Here is a 20,625-nt window from a genome sequence, read left to right on the forward strand (position 1 = left end):
GGTGGTGCATGCCTGTGGTTTCAGCTACTCAGGAGGCTGAGGCAGGAGGATCACTTAAGCCCAAGAGGTCAAGGCCACAGTGAGTCTTGACTGTGCCACTGAACTCCAGCCTGAGTGACAGAGTGAGACCCTGTCTCAAAAATAAAAATAAAAAACTGTCTTACGACTTTTTCTCTACCCTTCTCCCCATCCCCAAGGCTTCACTGGGCCTCACCTGTCTTTGCTCCTGGATGACTATTTGAATGGTGTGGTAATCAGTAGTCTTTTAGAACTTAGCATTAAATTCTGATTTCCTGGCCTCAACATGGGGACCTAAACAGTTAGCAATCTGGGTTTGGGAGTGGGATGAGGGGAGGGTTGGAAGAAATATTTAGTGTGTTTCAGTTGCCTTTCTTTAAATACAGGGCACCCCTGAACCAGCCTCTGTTCGCAGCTCTGCTCTGTCCTTGGCTTTAGGTTATCAAACAGGCTTTCTCCCTCCCCTGCACAAGGGTCGGGAATGAGTCCATTTGCTTTCACTCAGCAAGAGCAAGGGACTAGTGACCAAGTGGTAGACTGGAGAGGCCTCTGCCCCATGCATGGCACACTCAACTTCACCATCAGAGAGGGCGATGTGGGTCACAGGAGAGGGATCTGGAGGCCCAGGATCGGAAGAGACACTCTAGGCACTGGCATTTTGACAGCAAACTCCTGTGGCTCTTTCAGGACTGTTCCTGGCAATATGTTATTGACAAGGACTATTTTAGGGCTATCCAGTTGCCTCCCCCTCTCCCCAACCTGGTGTCTAGCTTATCAGTAGCTATCTTTCCTTGCTCTTTACAAAAATCTATAGCACCCACAGGCCCAGTAATCATGAAAGGTCACTAGAAGGAAAGGCTGGAAGTCCTTCTTCTAACAGCCGTTCTGTGACTCCACTAACTTTGTGGGTTCCCATTTCATAGCACGGGTATCCTGAGCTGTGTAGCCTGCCTCACTCGCCACCTTTGTACCCGACAGGCCTACTGGATGTGGCTGTCCTTTTGTAGGGCATCCTCCCATCCCACAGATGAGGCTGTGCTGCCGTGTGGGCAAGCTCTGTGGGGAGAGGGGAGGCCAGTGGGCTGTTTTTGCCATCACAGAGTACTGGGAAGCCCCTGGCATCCTGCTCCGTAGCTCTCTTGACCACTATCCTGGAATCTTCTCCCCACCCCCATCCCCATGCTTCCAAGGCACTGACCTCAAATCCAGTCTTTCCCACTTATCTCAAGCTGCTAGTCTGTAGGGATTCCTTATCTCAGCTCCATGTCACCGGTGAGGAAGCTCCAAGAAGGCAAGGGAGCTGAGAGCCTTCTCATTTTTCTCATACATCCTCCTCTTCACCCCGCCATCCTGGGAGCCCCAGCCAGATACTCTTCAGGGCAGGGAGCACGTGAGCAGCCCTGGGGCTAGAAGCCGGTTCTCCCACATTCCTGGGTGAGGGACTGGGTGGAGGGTGTGCCTGCCTCAGGCTCCTTGGGGGAGGCCCCCTGAAGGGCTGGGGAAAATCCTACTGAGCCCCAGGCTCTCCTGCCTGCACTGTCCCAGTGCGGGGGTGGGGGGCGGGGGTGGGGTTGGGGGGGGGGAATCCTGGACATTAACTCTCTCCTAGGCACCCAGGCGCTTCAGAGAGGAGGAAGGTAAGAAGCAGATTCTCTGGGCAGGACTTTCTTTGTCCTCAGGCTATAGAGTTAAAGAAAGGAGTATCTGTGGAAGGTGGAGTCACCTTTTGTTTGAGTAACCATTTCACCCACCCTGGCTGAGGGTGGCCAGGAACTCCGCAAGTTATGCATTAATGGAGGTGGGTCACACAGATCCTACATTTTTTTTTTTTTTTGAGATGGAGTGATTACAGGTGTGAGCCACCGGATCCTACATTTTTAGATGCATAAAAATCTAGATCCGGGCTAGGCACGGTGGCTCATGCTTGTAATCCCAGTACTTTGGGAGGCCGAGGCAGGCAGATCACAAGGTCAGGAGATCGAGTCCATCCTGACTAACACGGTGAAATCCCATCTCTACTAAAAATACAAAAAGCCAGGTGTGGCAGTGGTCTGTAATCCTGGCTACTCGGGAAGCTGAGGCAGGAGAATTGCTTGAACCCAGGAGGCAGAGGTTGCAGTGAGCAGAGATCGCGCCACTGCACTCCAACCTGGGTGACAGAACGAGATTCCACCTCAAAACAAAATAAACAAACAAAATGCTAGATCTGGAAGCGATCTTAGGGATTATTGAATTCAGACAACCTCATTTTTTATAGATGAGGAAACAAGCGCAGACTCCAAGGGTCTCACCCAAGATGACACAGTTGCAGATGTTGGCTACAAGTCTCCTGCCTCAGCCACCTGTATTACCCCATTCAGGATCTCAAGGAGGGTCTATAAGACCCTGTCCATTGTGTTTCAGGCTGAGTCCACAGAGACAACCACAGACATGGGGGACTCTACCCACAGGGAAGGCAAGGGCTCTGGCCATGGAGCTGGGAGGGAAGACTCTGAGTCCTGTACAGGGAAAGAGCAAGGGTTTCATGTACAACACACCTGCATACCTGGGTGTGAATCTCAGCCCCACCCCTTCACCAACTCTGTGTGGCCTGGGCAAGCCATTCTAAGGGAACCCTCCACGCTGCAACTTTCTTGTCTATAAAATGGGAATAACCATGCATTCCTTACAGGACTTTTTTGGTGTGAGGATTAAATGAGAGAATATGTTGAAAAGTGCTTGGTAAATATATTAATACTATGCGTTCCCTCTTCGTTGAATGACGTGACCCAGATAGTCAGGCTTCTGACCACTAGAGGGCAGCAGAAGGCACCGGAAAACTGGGTCCAGTGAACCAGAGATTGGATGGAGTCCAGAGAGCAGGGATGAACTTATCCGTGTGGATTCTGGCAACTCCTGCAGGGAGGGCTTCAGCAGACGCTGAGGGAAGAACTTTCAAGCAGAGCCGGGTCTCTTCAGGAGTGACTGCAGCAACCCTGATGCTTGGATGGAGTTCAGGCAGGTGATGGTAGTGAAGACCTTGCCAACAGATTGAGTGCTGGAGAAGGACCCCTTTAGTGGGGACCCTGGAGCCAAGGCTAGGCTGGCAGGCCCAGCCACCACCAATTAATCCATGAGTATTGCCCAGCGTTGAGCCTGGAGCACCTGCCAGCCCCTGGCCAGAGTCCTGGGTGTTCTGGGAAAAACCCCTAAACCTAGTAACTCCTCTCCCTACTAGGCCTCTTTGTCGCTGAATCGCTGGAATTTAGGGGCCAGCAGCTTTCTGATCCAGGTCAGCCAGAGGTTCACAGTCCCTCACTTTCCCTCCCCCTGCCTGGCCCATCTCTGGCCTGGCCCCTGGGAGGATTTTCCTGGGCCAGAGGGCAGCAGAAAGCACAGATGCCCACCCCAGCAATGTTCCCGCCACCTGCCCAGGCTAGTGCCCTGTGCCCAACCCCAGAGGGTGCGGGATGACAGACTCTGACAATCATTAAACCAGCCGGGCCTGATTTCCCAGCACCGCCTGCTAAGATCCGGGCCAAGTGGCACTGAATATGCAAATCACCTGGGGCCAGGAGCCCAGTCTAAAGGCCAGGAAATCCCCTCCGTCCAATGAGCCACCAGCTCAGGTTACTGCAGGGGACGTACTATAAAGGCCTGAGCTCAGGGAGGAGCTCCCTCCAGGCTCTATTTAGAGCCAGGTAGGGGAACGCAACGGCTAGACACCTCAGCGCTACCTGGCAGAACTGGATTTCTCTCCCACCTGCGGCTTAAGCCTGACTGCCAGCCTGCCTGCCACAGCCGGACTCCACCACTCCGGTAGGATTCCCTGCCTGTCATTCCCTAGAACAGCTCTTGGGAAACTGCAGAGGGGTCCAGAGGATTTGCGGTTCTGAATCTGCGCACTCCAGTCTAGGATCTCCGAGCAAGAGCGTAGGTGTTCTAAGTGTCGAAGAACAGACAGAGATCGTCTCTGGGAGGGCAGAATGGCCATGACGCTGCCAGTCTGACTCCAGGGCCCCAGAGATCTGAGGAGGGAAGTCCAGCTGGAGGCTTCTGTGGTCCTGCCCTGGTCTGAGATCTTGGAGCCCTTCTTGAAGAGAGGGTGTCTGCAGAGTTGATGATCTTCCTGCCCCTGGGGGCTACTCTTGCCCGTCATTGGGCAAAGCAGAGTAGCTGGGAGTGTAAGGAGAGGACCCTTGTCCCCTCACCAACCTCATCCCCTCTCCCCCTACCCACAGGTAGCCTCATGGCTGCAACCTGTGAGATTAGCAACATTTTTAGCAACTACGTCAGTGCGATGTACAGCTCAGAGGACTCCGCCCTGGCCCCTGTTCCCCCTGCTGCCGCCTTTGGGGCCGATGACTTGGTGCTGACCCTGAGCAACCCCCAGATGTCATTGGAGGGTACAGGTGGGTCTCAGCGGGGTGGGATGGGGCACGGAGTGGGAGACAGATCCATCTAAGGGCCTGTTAGACAAATGGGAGAATGGGCAGGGAGGAGGGTCTCTGGACGAATTCCAGGGCTAGAGGCTGAGACGTAGTGACTGAGGTGATGGGGGTTGTGGGGCTGTGACAGTCAGAGGGAGGTGTCAGATACCAGGACAAGGGTGTTGTGAATGCTACCTCCTGCCCCTACTCTTGGGATGGCTCCAAGGGCTGAGGTGTGAATCCCCAGTGTGCTCTAGGAATGGGGCTGTGTGGGCTGGGAATGGTGGCTCACACCTGTATTCCCAGCACTTTGGGAGGCTGAGCTGGGTGGATCACCTGAGGTCAAGAGTTGGAGACCAGCCTGGCCAACATGGTGAAACCCCGTCTCTACTAAAAATACAAAAAAATTTTAGCCCATCTTGGTGGTGGGCACCTGTAAGCCCAGCTACTTGGGAGGCTGACGCAGGAGAATTGCTTGAACCCAGGAGGTGGAGGTTGCAGTGAGGCGAGATGGCGCCATTGCACCCCAGCCTGGGCGACAGGAGCGAAACTCCGTCTCAAAAAACAAACAAACAAACAAACAAAGAAACAAAACAGCGCTGTAAGGTCTGCTGGGTGGTCTGGACTGAGCCTGTTGCCATGCCTGGCCCTTGCAGAGAAGACCAGCTGGTCGGGAGAACAGCCCCAGTTCTGGTCGAAGACACAGGTTCTGGACTGGATCAGCTACCAAGTGGAGAAGAACAAGTACGACGCAAGCGCCATTGACTTCTCACGGTGTGACATGGACGGGGCCACCCTCTGCAATTGTGCCCTTGAGGAGCTGCGTCTGGTCTTTGGGCCTCTGGGGGACCAACTCCATGCCCAGCTGCGAGACCTCAGTGAGTCCAGGCCCCTGGAAGCGGGGGAGCAGCTCCATATGTTGAGCTGAGTTGAGTTCAGTGTGACAGTGGGCAGGCCCTGGAGCTCTGGGCCAGCGGCATAGCCAGAGAGAGCTCTTCAGGGAGGGATGAAGGGAGTGTGACCCTTCCTTCCTTCCTTGTCAGCTTCCAGCTCTTCTGATGAGCTCAGTTGGATCATTGAGCTGCTGGAGAAGGATGGCATGGCCTTCCAGGAGGCCCTAGACACAGGGCCCTTCGGTGAGAACCCGTTTTCTCCTTCCTTCCCCAGCGTGTCTTGTCCCATCCCTGCCCCTCCACAGAGTGCTAGAGATGACCCCCTCCCCGGACTTCTTCCTCCCTCAATTAGAAAAATTGCAGCAGGTCATCAGACCCATGGGCAGCCTCACCTGTCCTGGTCTGGTCCCCTGAGCCCTCTCTGAGTTCTCACCTCCTCTTCCCAGACCAGGGCAGCCCCTTTGCCCAGGAGCTGCTGGACGACAGTCAGCAAGCCAGCCCCTACCACCCCGGCAGCTGTGGCGCAGGAGCCCCCTCCCCCGGCAGCTCTGACGTCTCCACCGCAGGTGAGAGTCCTCTCTGGGCCACAACCTCCCTTCCCCAAAGTGTCCCTGGTTCCCTCCGGCTCCCAGCACCAGAACTCAGGCCTTCTGGCAGGAATAGGAACAGGCTGGGAAGTGTGTCCTGAGAGCCAGCAGCATGGTTCAGCAGAGGGTGGGCCGGCAGGGGACTTACTCTGACCCCACCCCCTAGGGACTGGTGCTTCTCGGAGCTCCCACTCCTCAGACTCCGGTGGAAGTGACGTGGACCTGGATCCCACTGACGGCAAGCTCTTCCCCAGAGGTGAGTCGAGGGAGGTCCCCAAGAGGGTGTCCCATTTAGCAGTGTACAGAGGGCCCGGCTCTTTCTGCAGCCTTTTCCTATAGAGGGGCTGCTCTCCCTAACTCCCCCCTTGCCCTCCTTGATCTTCCACCACCGCCCCCACAGATGGCTTTCCTGACTGCAAGAAGGGGGATCCCAAGCACGGGAAGCGGAAACGAGGTCGGCCCCGAAAGCTGAGCAAAGAGTACTGGGACTGTCTCGAGGGCAAGAAGAGCAAGCACGGTGAGCTTCAGGGGCCCCTGGGTCCTCCCTGCACCGAGGCTGAGCTGCTTCCCGGGGCACTGCGGGTCATTGTGGGTATCCCTCCTGCCGTTCTTTCTGGCCTCCACACGGCCTTTGTTAAGGCTGTGCACAAGCTGGGGGCTCTATGGTATTGGTCACCACCTAATTACAGAGCCTTGCTTGGTGGTCCTGGAGAGGAGGAGGAAATAAGGCTCCCAGTGCGAGGCTCATGGCACTAGAGTACTGTCCACTGACTCCAGCCCTCTCTGCACTTGGCCACTGTCCTGCCTTCTGGGACACCCTTGGTGTAAGGAGGCAGCTGGTGGGTGCTTACGTGGGCTGAGGAGAAAAGCAGTCACTGCAGTACCCACACAGAGGCACTCTGGAGGGGCTTGCTCCATGCTGTGGCCGAGTCAGCAGTGCGCCGGGGCGGGCAGGGCCAGCTGGCCTTGAGTGAGAGGGGACACCTGGATGGCAAACTGACGGAGGCTGGCCTTGTAGCACCCAGAGGTACCCACCTGTGGGAGTTCATCCGGGACATCCTCATCCACCCAGAGCTCAATGAGGGCCTCATGAAGTGGGAGAATCGGCATGAAGGCGTCTTCAAGTTCCTGCGCTCCGAGGCTGTGGCCCAACTGTGGGGCCAAAAGAAAAAGAACAGCAACATGACCTATGAGAAGCTGAGCCGGGCCATGAGGTGAGCTGGCGGCCAGGACCCTCACCATGCAGCCAGACACGGGGACAGTGCTTACACTCCCACCGCCCTCCTCCTGGATGCCACTTGGCTGCATGCAACAAGGCTGAGTCCTGTAGAGTGAGGACAACATCTGGGTTGGCCTACTTGGTGGATTAAACGACAACAGGGAGGAAGTATTAGCCTGGCGGATGGCAGACACAGTGTGCTTGAGCTAACAGCAACATTTCTTGTATCACCTGTGAGGCTTGTCCTCAGGAAGGCACCTGGAGAGTCGGGAAGTGGGCGGGAGCTGTGCCCACCCAGGGCCTGGCTTCCTCCTCATTGAAGCACTTAGCTTGCTTTTCTCCGGGCCTCAGTTTCCTCCTATGTCCAGGGGTAGACTAGGTCATCTTAAGGTCCCATCCAGCCCTAAAATCATATACTTTCTTTCTTTTTTTTTTTTTTTTTTTTGAGACAGAGTCTTGCTCTGTGGCCCAGGCTGGAGTGCAGTGGCTCGATTTCGGCTCACTGCAAGCTCCGCCCCCTGGGTTCACGCCATTCTCCTGCCTCAGCCTCCCGAGTAGCTGGGACTACAGGCGGCTGCCACCACGCCCGGCTAGTTTTTTGTATTTTTTTAGTAGAGACGGGGTTTCACGGTGTTAGCCAGGATGGTCTCGATCTCCTGACCTTGTGATCCGCCCGCCTCGGCCTCCCAAAGTGCCGGGATTACAGGCTTGAGCCACCGTGCCCGGCCTTTTTTTCTTTTTTAAATAGAGACAAGGGTCTCTGTGTTGGCCAGGCCAGTCTCAAACCCCTGGTCTCAAATGACTGCCCTGCCTTGGCCTCCCAAAGTGCTGGGATTACAGGTGTGAACCACTGTGCCTGGCCTTTTCTTTTTTCTTCTTCTTTTTTTTTTTTTTTTTTTTTTTGAGACAGGGTCTCGCTGTGTTGACCAGGCTGGAGTGCAGTGGTACAATCTTGGCTCGCTACAACCTCTGCCTCCCAAGTTCAAGTGATTCTTATGCCTCAGCCTCCCAAGTAGCTGGGATTACAGGCACCTGCCACCATGCCCGGCTAATTTTTGTATTTTTAGTAGAGACGGGGGTTTCACCCTGTTGGCCAGGCTGGTCTTGAATTCCTGACCTCAAGTGATCCACCCGTCTCGGCCTCCCAAAATGCTGGAATTACAGGCATGAGCCACTGTGCCCAGCTGCCTGGCCTTAAAAATCATGTACTTTAATGATCAGACCCCAGTCATAGCCATAGGATACAAAGAAGCAAGGGCAGAGAGCCATGTGTCCTGGGCACAGTTACTGGCCAGTATAGGGACAGAGCTTCTGCTTACGGGTGGGAAGAACAGAGGAGTTCAGGAAGTGTGAGTCAGGCTCGGCTTAGGCAGATACCAGTGGGCATGGGTCACCTGGGGGTAATGCGGGCTAGGTGGGAGGGCTGGCGACTCGGGGCCCGTTTCCTGCCTAAGCACCTCTGACCATCCTTCTCCCCATCCAGGTACTACTACAAACGGGAGATCCTGGAACGGGTGGATGGCCGGCGACTCGTCTACAAGTTTGGCAAAAACTCAAGTGGCTGGAAGGAGGAAGAGGTTCTCCAGAGTCGGAACTGAGGGTTGGAACTATACCCGGGACCAAACTCACAACCACTTGAGGCCTGCAAACCTTCCTGGGAGGACAGGCAGGCCGGATGGCCCCTCCACTGGGGAATGCTCCCAGCTGTGCTGTGGAGAGAAGCTGAAGTTTTGGTGTATTGTCAGCCATCATCCTGGGACTTGGAGACTATGGCCTCGCCTCCCCACCCTTCTCTTGGAATTACAAGCCCTGGGGTTTGAAGCTGACTGTATAGCTGCAAATGTGTCTCCTTTAATCTGGTGCCTCCTCAAACCCAGTCTCAGACACTAAATACACAACACCTTCCTCCTGCAGACACCTGGACTGAGCCAAGGAGGCCTGGGGAGGCCCTAGGGGAGCACCGTAATGGAGAGGACAGAGCAGGGGCTCCAGCACCTTCTTTCTGGACTGGCGTTCATCTCCCTGCTCAGTGCTTGGGCTCCACGGGCAGGGGTCAGAGCACTCCCTAATTTATGTGCTATAAATATGTCAGATGTACATAGAGATCTATTTTTTCTAAAACATTCCCCTCTCCCACAGAGTGCTGGACTGTTCCAGGCTCTCCAGTGGGCTGATGCTGGGACCCTCAGGATGGGACTCCCGGCTCCTTTCTCCTGTGAATGGAGGCAGAGACCTCCAATAAAGTGCCTTCTGGGCTTTTTCTAACCTTTGTCTTAGCTACCTGTGTACTGAAATTTGGGCCTTTGGATGGAATATGGTCAAGAGGTTGGGCGGGGAGGAGAATGCAGGTCTACCAGGCTGAGGGGTGAGGGCAAAGGCTGACGAAGAGGGGAGTTACAGATTTCCTGTAGCAGGTTTGGGCTTACAGACACGTGGACTGGGCTGGGAGGCGAACAAAGGAAGCAGGTGAGACTGTCAGAGAATGCTTACAAGACTTCATGCAAGCAAGGACATGAACTCAGAAAGCTGAGGTCAGAAACATCCTGCTGTCGCGACACCGCTTGGGTGACCTTGACCTTGACCAAGTCTGTCCTGTTTGGGACTGATTCTTCCTATAAGGCTAGGGTTTGGACCTGATGTTCTCAAGATGTCTAGAATTGCATGGCCGGCCTTGTGGAATAGATGGTTTTGCATTCCAGCCAAGTGGACTGTAAGCTGTTTATCTGTAATATAAATCCCAGCTTTTGAGTCTGACAAAATCAGAGTTAGGATCTTGTAAAGGAAAAAAAAAACACAAACAAAATGGAGATGAGTACTTGCTGAGAAAGAATGAGGGAAGGAGTTGGCATTTGTTGAAAGTATAGTCTGTTTCTCTTTATTTAATAATTGCAACTATTACTCTAGATTTAGGAGGTACGTGTGCAGGTTTGTTACATGGGTATATTGTGTGATGCTGAGCTTGGGATGCGAATGATCCTGTCACCCAGGTAGCGAGTATAGCACCCATTGAAAGCGTAGTCTTATGCCAGACACTGCGCTAGCCCACTCTGGCTCATTTAATCCTCTCCCAAGAAGAGAGGAGATGCAGTATCCCCATTTGACAGATGCGGAAAGAGGTTCCACAGGTGTGCCTTGATTCTGTCCTCAAACTGTTTCCTGGGAGCTTTTCCTGGTGTAGGCTCTCCTAACCTAATCCTCAATCGACTCCAGAACTATTATTCTGTTTCCACAGCGATAATGTATCTAGGTTTTAGGGAGGACAGTTCATTGATGTTACTTATGAAGAATGCTTTCCAGGTGAAAAGTTCCTTAAGTTTGAGGCTTCACATTCCATAGAGCACATTAAAATCCCATTCATGGCCGGGCGCGGTGGCTCACGCCTGTAATCCCAGCACTTTGGGAGGCCGAGACGGGCGGATCACGAGGTCAGGAGATCGAGACCATCCTGGCTAACACGGTGAAACCCCGTCTCTACTAAAAAATACAAAAAACTAGCCGGGCGAGGTGGCGGGCGCCTATAGTCCCAGCTACTCGGGAGGCTGAGGCAGGAGAATGGCGTGAACCCGGGAGGCGGAGCTTGCAGTGAGCTGAGATCCGGCCACTGCACTCCAGCCTGGGCGACAGAGCGAGACTCCGTCTCAAAAAAAAAAAAAAAAATTAAAAATTAAAAAAAATAAATAAATAAAATTAAAAAAAAATAAAATCCCATTCATGAGTTTCAAATACTGCTCTGTTGTCTTGGAAATGCCAACCAGATTATTGGCTGAAGTGATGTGGGTAAAGAAGGGATCTTAGAAAAACTAAAGCTTGTGTGTGGATTTCTGGAAATGCAGCTTGCTCTGGAGAAGCAAAAAATGGTAGAAAAGAGAGTGGGGAAGTTGATTGGAGAGAAAAGTGAGATCACGAGAGAACCCAGAATCCTGGAGCCATTTGGAAAAAGACTTTTATTTACATTTCCCTTCTGAAGTGTGAGCCAGTTAGACAAAGGGGATGTGGGCCAGGGCGTAGGTGTAACCTCAGAAGCTGGGGAAGCTTTCACAGCTACTCAGTCTAAAAATGACCCCATTTCTTGAAAATTATGCATTAGACTCTGGTCTAGTTTCCCTAACCACAGTATCTCGGGGTCCTTGCACCCTTAAGAGATGTGGCCCAGCTGGGCACGATGATTTATGCCTGTAATCCTAGTACTTTGGGAGGCCGAGGCAGGAGGATCACGAGGTCAGAAGATCGAGGCCATCATGGCCAACATGGTGAAACCCTGTCTCTACTAAAAATACAAAAATTAGCTGGGCGTGCTGGCACACGCCTGTAGTCCTAGCAACTCAGGAGGCTGAGGCAGGAGAATCACTTGAACCCAGGAGGTGGAGGTTGCAGTGAGCCGAGGTAGCGCCACTGCACTCCAGCCTGGCGACAGAGTGAGACCCCATCTCAGAAAAAAAGAAGAGAGGTGACCCAGTGTGGCCTGAAGTCACCTAGCCAAGAAGTGGGGGAGGGGCCTCTGAAGCCTGGGACATGCTTGTTCGGCCTCCCTTGACTCCCAGCGTCTTCAACTCCTAAAGGAAATCGTAGCAGGGAGGAGGGCTGGGAATATGGTGCTCAGCCCCTTCACCCTCTTCTGGAGGGCTGGGGGCAGGTGCTGCCCGCTGCACACTGACCTTTGTCCTGCCATTTGCAGTTTATGAGGTGCTTTCCTCATCCCATTATCTCATTTGATCCACCCCACAGCTCTCTGAGGAGACCGGGCGTCCCCATTTTACTGACAAGGTGGGATGAAGTCACTGGCTGGGTGAGAGTGGGGACCAACTGACAGCATGCCTGCCCCCACGTTGCAGCTCAGTGAGGCCACCTGGGCAGCGCCTGGGACAGCCGGGAAGACGGCAGCTCTGGGAGGGACGTCTTTCTCCCCAACAGTTCTCTCCCCTCTCACCCCTCAGGACGCTGCACAGTCCTGGCACAGACCCCTGGGCTGGCCTCTGTGCTGCCCTCTCTGTCGGTCACCGGACACCCTTACCCCAACTCTCACCAGCCCGGGGACCTCCAAATGGACCCCTCCTAGCAGGAGACAGCCCTGTCTCTCGCCCACCCCAGTCTGCATCCCCTCAGGTGTGTCCTGGGCTGGGGAGTGGGGGTGGGGAGGAAGCCACAGGGCCAGGCTGTTTATATCCTGCCCTGCCGGAGCTGCTGGTCACCTCTTATCTGCTTCTGTGGGATTGGGTGTGTCGCTGTGCAGGTCAGAGGGAAGTCACCCCTCCCGTGGTGTTTGGGTGTGCCTGAGGAGGGGCTGGGGTCGGCCTCCTGGGACAGTTCCCGGCTTCTCCCACAGCCCCACCTGTCCCACCAATTCTGGGGAAATCTGGCTTCTCCTGGGGGAAGTGGGTGAAGGGGTTGCGTTTCTGAGGAGTCTGGTTTCAATCTGCTCTCTCACTGCAGTTGTCTGTTTACACATCTCTCTCCCTCGCCTGGCTGTGAGCACCTCTGGGCAAGTGCTGGGGCTTACTCACCTCAGCACCTTGCACAGCGCCTGGCACAGAGGAGGTGCTCAATAAATATTTGTTAAATAGCCCCGTGACTCTCCCTGCCCTGGCCACCACCTCCCCCACAAACCACACACACTCATATATACTCATGGGAACCAAAGTCACACACACACTCACACTCACAAAGATAAATATCCACAAGCCCTCACTCACATGCCCCTGCAGACACTGCCTGCTCTCACACACTTGCGTGGACCATATGCACAGCCTCACACTTGCACACACCGGTGCACACAACACACTCCCACCTCATAGTCGCACATAGCCACACCCAGGCCTACTTGCAGGACTCACCTCCTCCCTCAGGGTCCTTCTATGAAGCATTTCCTGACCTCCTCTTTGGCCCTTTTCCACCACCAGTTGGGTTCAGCCCTTGCCTCCAGTCAGGACAGGCTTGGTAATTTGCAGAGCCCAGTGCAAAGTGAAAGCCTGGGCCCTTGTTAAAGAATTATTAGGCCGGGTGTGGTGGCTCACACCAGTAATCCCAGCACTTTGGGAGGCCAGTGGATCACCTGAGGTCAGGAGTTTGAGACCAGCCTGATCAACATGGCAAAACCCCATCTCTACTAAAAATAACAAAATTAGCTGGGTGTGGTGGCATGCACCTGTAATCCTAGCCACGCTGGAGGTTGAGGCAGAAGAATCACTTGAACCTGGGAGGCAGAGGTTGCAGTGAGCCGAGATCAAGCCACTGTACTCTAGCCTGGGCAACAAGAGCGAAACTCCATCTCAAAAAAAAAAAAAAATAAATAATAATAATTAAAAATTTCAAAATGGCAACAGCAGAGCAGAGCATGAACCATGCGTGAGGTGCAGTCCTCCACCAAGTGCAGGGCCCTGTGGGACCACTGTACAAGTTGCACTCAGGAAGCCACCCCTGCCATCATTTGCCACTGGCCCATAAGAGCTCCACTGAACTAACTACCCACCATGACTTCTACTACAGATATGTTTGCCACAGTCACAAAGAAATCAACAATTTTTCAAGTTTTTTGTTTTTGAGACGGAGTCATGCTCTGTTGCCCAGGCTGGAGTGCAGTGGCACCATCTCGGCTCACTGCAACCTCTGCCTCCCAGGTTCACGCCATTCTCTTGCCTCAGCCTCCTAAGTAGCTGGGACTATAGGTGCCCGCCACCATGACCGGCTAACTTTTTTGCAATTTTTTTTTTTTTTTTTTTTTTTTTTTTTTTTTGAGACGGAGTCTCGCTGTGTCTCCCAGGCTGGAGTGCAGTGGCGTGATCTCGGCTCACTGCAAGCTCCGCCTCCCGGGTTCACGCCATTCTCCCGCCTCAGCCTCCCAAGTAGCTGAGACTACAGGCGCCCGCCACCACGCCCGGCTAGTTTTTTGTATTTTTAGTAGAGACGGGGTTTCACCATGTTAGCCAGGATAGTCTCGATCTCCTGACCTCGTGATCCACCCGCCTCGGCCTCCCAAAGTGCTGGGATTACAGGCTTGAGCCACTGCGCCCGGCCACTTTTTTGCATTTTTAGTAGAGACGGTGTTTCACCATGTTAGCCAGAATGGTCTCGATCTGTTGACCTCATGATCTGCCTGCCTTGGCCTCCCAAAGTGTTGGGATTACAGGCATGAGCCACCATACCTGGCCCAAGTTGTCAAGTTTTTAAAAGTAGGAAAATTTTCACAGGAAAAACCCCTAAATTTATGGCTTGTCTTTTTAAAAAATTGGCTGTGCGAAGTGACTCACACCTGAAATCCCAACACAGGGAGGCCGAGGCAGGAGGATCACTTGAGCCCAAGAGTTCAAGACCAGCCTGGGCAACATAGGGAGACCCTCTCTCTACAAATAATTTTTTAAAAATTAGCCAGGAGTGGTGGTGTGCACCTGTGGTCCCAGCTACTCAGGAGGCTGAGGCAGGAGGATCGCCTGAACCTGGGAGGCTGAGGCTGCAGTAAGCTCTGATCGCACAATCCAGCCGGGGCATGATTTATAACTTTGAACAAGTTACTTTCCTCTTCTGAGCCTCAGTTTCCTCATCTACAAAATGAAGATAGTTCTACTTCGAGTGCTTTGTCCTACAAGTCACCAGAGTGAGACCTGGTCTCAAAACAAGTTAAAAATAAAAATAAATGTGAAAAAAAGAATCAGAAGATTTGGCCCAGCTGAGTTAGCTCTCCCTGTACCACAATCTGTCAGAGTGGAGTCAGGCTGCTCCATACAGTCTTGAGTTTTCCACCATCCCCACCACGCAGTACCTGTGTGGCCCCATAAGTGCTAAGATTTCAACAACTGTTTAAAAACATCTAAGCCTCTCCCACCTACTGCTCCCAGACTAGGAGCACATTTTGTACCCCCTCTACTTGGCAAAAGGATGTCTCGTTGGGCATGTTAACAAGTAAATGAATGAAGTGGGTTGAGGGGATGGGAGGATGCTCATGAGTATGGAAGCCCAGCCAGCTCCTTCTATTATGAGGGTCTGGGATGGACACCAGAGCCCCTGATACTTACTGGGAAATAGTGAGTTTTCTTAGCTCCAAGACCATTGACTTTTAACCCAATTCAGTGCATGGCATAGCATGGGCCCTCATGCACACTGGACTATCTCTGCACGGTCTTCTGGACTGTGCATGGCTGCTTAACCCAGAGTGCCCAAAGATGCCACCACTGCCCAGCAGTCTTGTCCCATCTCCTCTCTCTGCTGAGGGAAGAGAGTTGGCAGAACTTCATTGTCCGTGATAGCTCTGCATGTATTTCCCCCTCAACCCATCTTTTCTCAGGAAGAACAAGCACCTTAAATTGGTCCTTACATCGGCTGGGTGCAGTGGCTCACGCATGTAATCCCAGCACTTTGGGAGACCAAAGCAGGCAGATCACCTGAGGTTGGGAGTTTGAGACCAGCCTGACCAACATGGAAAAACCCCGACTCTACTAAAAACACAGAATTAGCCAGCTGTGGTGGCACATGCCTGTAATCCCAGCTACTCGGGAGGCTGAGGCAGGACAATCGCTTGAACCTGGGAGGCGGAGGTTGCGATGAGCCAAGATCGCGCCATTGCACTCCAGCCTGGGCAACAAGAGCGAAATTCCGTCTCAAAAAAAAAAAAAAAAAATTAGTCCCTACATCATAACTACCAGTGATTTGTAGGACAGAGCACTCAATGTAGAACACTTTTCACCTTGTAGATGAGGAAAGTGAAGCTTAGAAAAGAAAGGTAACTTGCTCAAAGTCACAAATCTTGTCGAATGGAGCTTGAGCTTCATGTTGACAGGTTACCGCTTACTGAGTATCTACTAGGTGCCAGGCAATGTGTCAAGTTATTGCTTTATATACATCATTCATTCTCTCTGTATTCATTAACTGTCTGCTGTGTGCATGACTCCATGATGCGTGCAGAAGACCCAGTAGGGAAGAGGTCACTCAGGGGGAGTAGGAAGCCTAGACTGTGGCCGGGCGCGGTGCCTCATGCCAGTAATCCCAGCACTTTGGGAGGCTAACGCGGGTAAATCACTTGAGGGCAGGAATTTGAGACCAGCCTGGCCAACATGGCGAAACCCTGTCTCTAGTAAAAATACAAAAATAAGCCGAGATTGGTGGCGGGTGCCTGTAATCCCAGCTACTTGAGAGACTGAGGCAGGAGAATCGCTTGAACCCAGCAGGAGGTTGTGGTGAGCCGAGATCATGCCTCTGCACTCCAGCCAGGCGACAGATCACGCCTCTGCACTCCAGCCAGGCGACAGAGCGAGATTCCATCTCAAAAAAAAAAAAAAAAGTCCGGGAGCAGTGGCTCACGCCTGTAATCCCAACACTTTGGGAGGCTGAGCTGGGTGAATTATGATGTCAGGAGTTCAAAATCAGCCTGGCCAAGATGATGAAACCCCGTCTCTACTAAAAATACAAAAAATGTAGCCGGGCATGGTGGCGGGTGCCTGTAATCCCAGTTACTTGGAAGGCTGAGGCAGAGAATTGCTTGAATCTGGGAGGCAGAGGTTGCAGTGAGCTGAGATCACGCCACTGTACTCCAGACTGAGCGACAGAGCGAGACTCTATCTCAAAAAGAAAGAAAGAAAGAAAGAAAGAAAGAGAGAGAGAGAGAGAGGGAGGAAGGAAGGAAGGAAGGAAGGAAGGAAGGAAGGAAGGAAGGAAGGAAGGAAGGAAGGAAGGAAGGAAGGAAGGAAGGAAGGAAGCCTAGGCTACAGCCTAGGAAATTCCAAAGACATCTATATAAACCTCTCAGCGAGGTAGAGGATGAGTGCCTCATTTCACAGATGAGCAAACTGAGGCTTCAGAGAGGTTAAGAAACAGCTTAAGCGCTCAGAGATAGCAGTAAGTTTAGGAAACCAGAGCTTGAACCCTGGCTTCTTTCTTCAGTTCCACAGCTGCCTCTGCTTTGAGAGGTGCTGAGCAACCCAAATGTCTCTGCTGCGTTGGTGCCTGAAACCCCACCATTAGATGTGCAATTTGAGGAATGCCCTATGGATATACAACCATGCCTGGGGTGGAGGGCGGATTCAATGAGCATTGCTTTCCAGGGACCCTTGGATCCTGCAGGGTGGATGGAAAGTGAGTTTTCAGTTCTTGAGAACCTCACTGTGGCCGTCCCTTGGGAGCGCTGCCCTCTCATTCTTATCCTATGCTCCTCCTCCTTCTCCTTCTGCTATTCTTATCCTATGCTCCTCCTCCTCCTCCTCCTCCTGCTACGTGCAGGGCTGGGCTGGGGCACCAGCGGCAGCAATTAGCCCAGCTCAGCCGCCCGTTACTGGAACCTGCATGTCAACTCTGGAGCTGATCCAGGAAACCACACCCAGTGTCCTGCATGACTCAGCCTCACCTGCCCCCTCCACACCTGCCAGCCTCAGTGACCCAGGCCACAGTGCCCAGGGGAAAGTCCCAGCATCCTTTGGTCAATCCTCATCTACTCCATGTGTTTGTAAGGCAAGCTGGGATTTAGAGTCTTTGTATCACAGGCTTGATTCCAGGCTGATTTCTAGCCAGGAGAGAATGCTCCAGGCAGAGCAAATGCTGGGGTTTGGAAAACTAGACTCTCTATGGCAAACGCAGACAGATGGACCTCCTCTTCACTATCATTGCTTGAAACGTGAACAGCTTAAGGCCATGGGAGATATTACTTTTCATATGTCAAACTGGCAAAGAATTAAAGAATGCCCCTGATGTCTAGAGCTGGTGAGGATGTGAAGAAACTCAAACTTGACACAAACTACTAGTCAAGGTGTGAATTGAGAGACACTTTTTTTTTTTTTTTTTTTGAGATGGAGTCTTGCTCTGTTGCCCAGGCTGGAGTGCAGTGGTGCGATCTCAGCTCACTGCAAGCTCTGCCTTCCAGGTTCAAGCAACGCTCCTGCCTCAGCCTCCTGAGTAGCTAGGATTACAGGCATATCACCACGCCTGGCTAATTTTTATATTTTTAGTAGAGACAGGAGTTTCACCACGTTGACCAGACTGGTCTTGAACTCCTGACCCCAGGTGATCCGCCTGCCTTGGCCTCCCAAAGTGCTGGGATTACAGGCGTGAGCCACCGTGCCTGGCCGAGAGACATTTTCTTTCTTTTTAATTTTTTAATGTTTATTTTTATTTTTTTTTTGTCTTTTTTTTTTTTTTTCCTTTTTGTGGAGAACGGGGTCTCGCTATATTACCCAGGCAGGTCTCGAACTCCTGGACTCAAGCTATCCTCCCGCCTCTGCCTCCCTGAGAGCTGGGATTACAGGCGTCAGCCACCGCGCCCGGCCATTTTTATATATTTTTTAACTTTTTTTTTTTTTTTTTTTTTTTGAGATAGGGTCTTACTCTAGCACCCAGGCTGGAGTACAGTGGCACGATCATGGCTCATTGTAGCCTTGATCCCCGACTCCCCCGGGCCCAACTGATCCTCCCACCTCAGCCTCCCAAGTAGTTGGGACCACAGGCATGTGCCACCACACCCAGATAATTTTTTCATTTTATTTTATTTTTGTAGAGACAGGAGTCTCACTGTGTTGCCCAGGCTGGTCTTGAACTGCTGAACTCAAGTTATCCTGCCTCAGCCTCCCAAAGTGTGGAGACTACAGGTGCGAGCCGGATAAACTTTCTAAAGAACGATTTCACAGAGTGTTTAAAAGCCTTAAAAAACATGCATATGCTATTACACAGCAATTTCATGTCTAAGAATTTTTCCAAGAAAAATAATTGGAAAAGCACACAAGGATGCTTGTTGTGGTGGTGTTATAACTGAAGACAAAAGCTAGCAACCCAGTGTCAACCAAAAGAGGACTGGTGGCTGCTCTGCCTATGAAGTAGCCATTCTTTTATTTCTTCACTTTTTTTTTTTTTTTTTTTTTTTTTTGAGACAGAGTCTCGCTCTGTAGCCCAGGCTGGAGTACAGTAGTGCGATCTCCTCTCACTGCAAGCCCCGCCTCCTGGGTTCACTCCATTTTCCTGCCTCAGCCTCCTGAGTAGCTGGGACTACAGGCGACCGCCACCACATCTGGCTAATTTTTTGTATTTTTAGTAGAGACAGGGTTTCACTGTGTTAGCCAGGATATTGTTTTACTTTCTTAATAAACTTCCTTTCACTTAAAAAAAAAAAAAAGGATTGGTGACAGAGTCTCTCTGAACCTATTCTGGTTCAGAGCATGCTTAAAAAAAAAATTTATAAATAGGGCTGGGCACTGTGGCTCAAGCTCTTTGGGAGGCTGAGGCAGGAGGATCACTTGAGACCAGTTCCAGACTATCCTTGGCATATAGCAAGACACCATTTCTAAAAATACAAATACATAAAAATTTGTAAGTAAATTTTTAAAGAGAGGATTGGTGAAATAAACTATAATAGAGGTATTTATTCAAATACTAGGCAGTCATTAAAGTGATGCTGTGGACTATATTTATTGACATGTAGCATTGTCCATGATATATTATTAAGTGGAAAAAAAGTAGGTTTGTACTCATTTTGTATAGAATGATTCTACTTTGTAAAATGTTAGTGGTTATCTCTGGGTGGTATCAAACATACATTTTCTGAAAAGAGTTAAATAGAGCATATGTTATCACAAAAAAGTAAGCTATTTTCCATTTTGGGAAAGAAAAAAAAAAGCATCAATGGGACTGAAGAAAAGCTTCCAAAGACTGTTATTTACATCTCCATAACACTTTAAAAGTGTCTCTAGGTCGGGCGCAGTGGCTCACGTCTGTAATCCCAGCACTTTGGGAGGCCGAGGTGGGCAGATCACAAGGTCAGGAGTTTGAGACCATCCTGGCTAACATGGTGAAACTCTGTCTCTACTAAAAATACAAAAAATTAGCCGGGCATGGTGGTGGGCGCCTGTAGTCTCAGCTACTTGGGAGACTGAGGCAGGAGAATGGCGTAAACCCGGGAGGCGGAGCTTGCAGTGAGCTGAGATCCGACCACTGTACTCCCGCCTGGGCGACAGAGCGAGACTCCCTCTCTAAAAAAAAAAAAAAAAAAAAAAAAGTGTCTCTAGGGCCAGGCTTCATGGTTCATACCTGTCATCTCAACACTTTGAGAGACCAAGGTGAGAGCCAGGAGTTCAAGTCCAGCCTGGGCAACAAAGTGAGACCCCGTCTCTGCAGAATCAAAATAATTTTAGGCTTGGCGCGGTGGCTCACGCCTATAATCTCAGCACTTTGGGAGGCCAAGGCAAGCGGATCACCTGAGGTCAGGAGTTCGAGACCAGCCTGACCAACATGGAGAAACCCCGTTTCTACTAAAAATACAAAATTAGCCGGGCATGGTGGCGCATGTCTGTAATCCCAGGTACTCGGGAGGCTGAGGCAAGAGGATCGCGTGAACCCAGGAGGCGGAGGTTCCAAAAAAAAAAAAATTAGCTGGATCTGGTGGCATGTACTTGTAATCCCAGTTACTCGGGACACTGAGACAGGAGGCAGAGGTTGCAGTGAACCGAGATCAAGCCATTGCACTCCAGCCTGAGCAACAAGAGCAAAACTCCGTCTCAAAAAAAAAAAAAAAATTAATGTTTCCAGAGGCATTT

General features: G+C 51.7%; 1 protein-coding gene across 3 annotated transcripts; it reads left to right on the forward strand.

Annotated features, from left to right (window-relative positions):
* The first annotated feature begins 3,664 nt into the window (after positions 1-3,664).
* Positions 3,665-8,884, forward strand: LOC105484727 (E74 like ETS transcription factor 3). 3 transcript variants are annotated; one of them, XM_011746606.2, is made up of 9 exons: positions 3,665-3,816; positions 4,239-4,409; positions 5,084-5,305; positions 5,471-5,563; positions 5,767-5,886; positions 6,074-6,163; positions 6,308-6,424; positions 6,980-7,121; positions 8,610-8,884. In XM_011746606.2, exons 2-9 carry the CDS (start codon positions 4,247-4,249, stop codon positions 8,722-8,724), a joined length of 1,062 nt encoding a protein of 353 aa, XP_011744908.1. In that variant the 5' UTR covers positions 3,665-3,816; positions 4,239-4,246; the 3' UTR covers positions 8,725-8,884. The 3 variants fall into 3 exon arrangements, with proteins under 3 accessions (XP_011744908.1, XP_011744906.1, XP_011744907.1); XM_011746604.2 differs by having other exon boundaries at positions 3,666-3,816; positions 6,926-7,121; XM_011746605.3 differs by lacking the exon at positions 3,665-3,816 and adding an exon at positions 3,823-3,930 and having other exon boundaries at positions 6,926-7,121.
* Positions 8,885-20,625: the final 11,741 nt, after the last annotated feature.

The sequence above is a fragment of the Macaca nemestrina genome, chromosome 1 (assembly GCF_043159975.1).
Source record: "Macaca nemestrina isolate mMacNem1 chromosome 1, mMacNem.hap1, whole genome shotgun sequence".
NCBI lineage: Eukaryota > Metazoa > Chordata > Mammalia > Primates > Cercopithecidae > Macaca > Macaca nemestrina.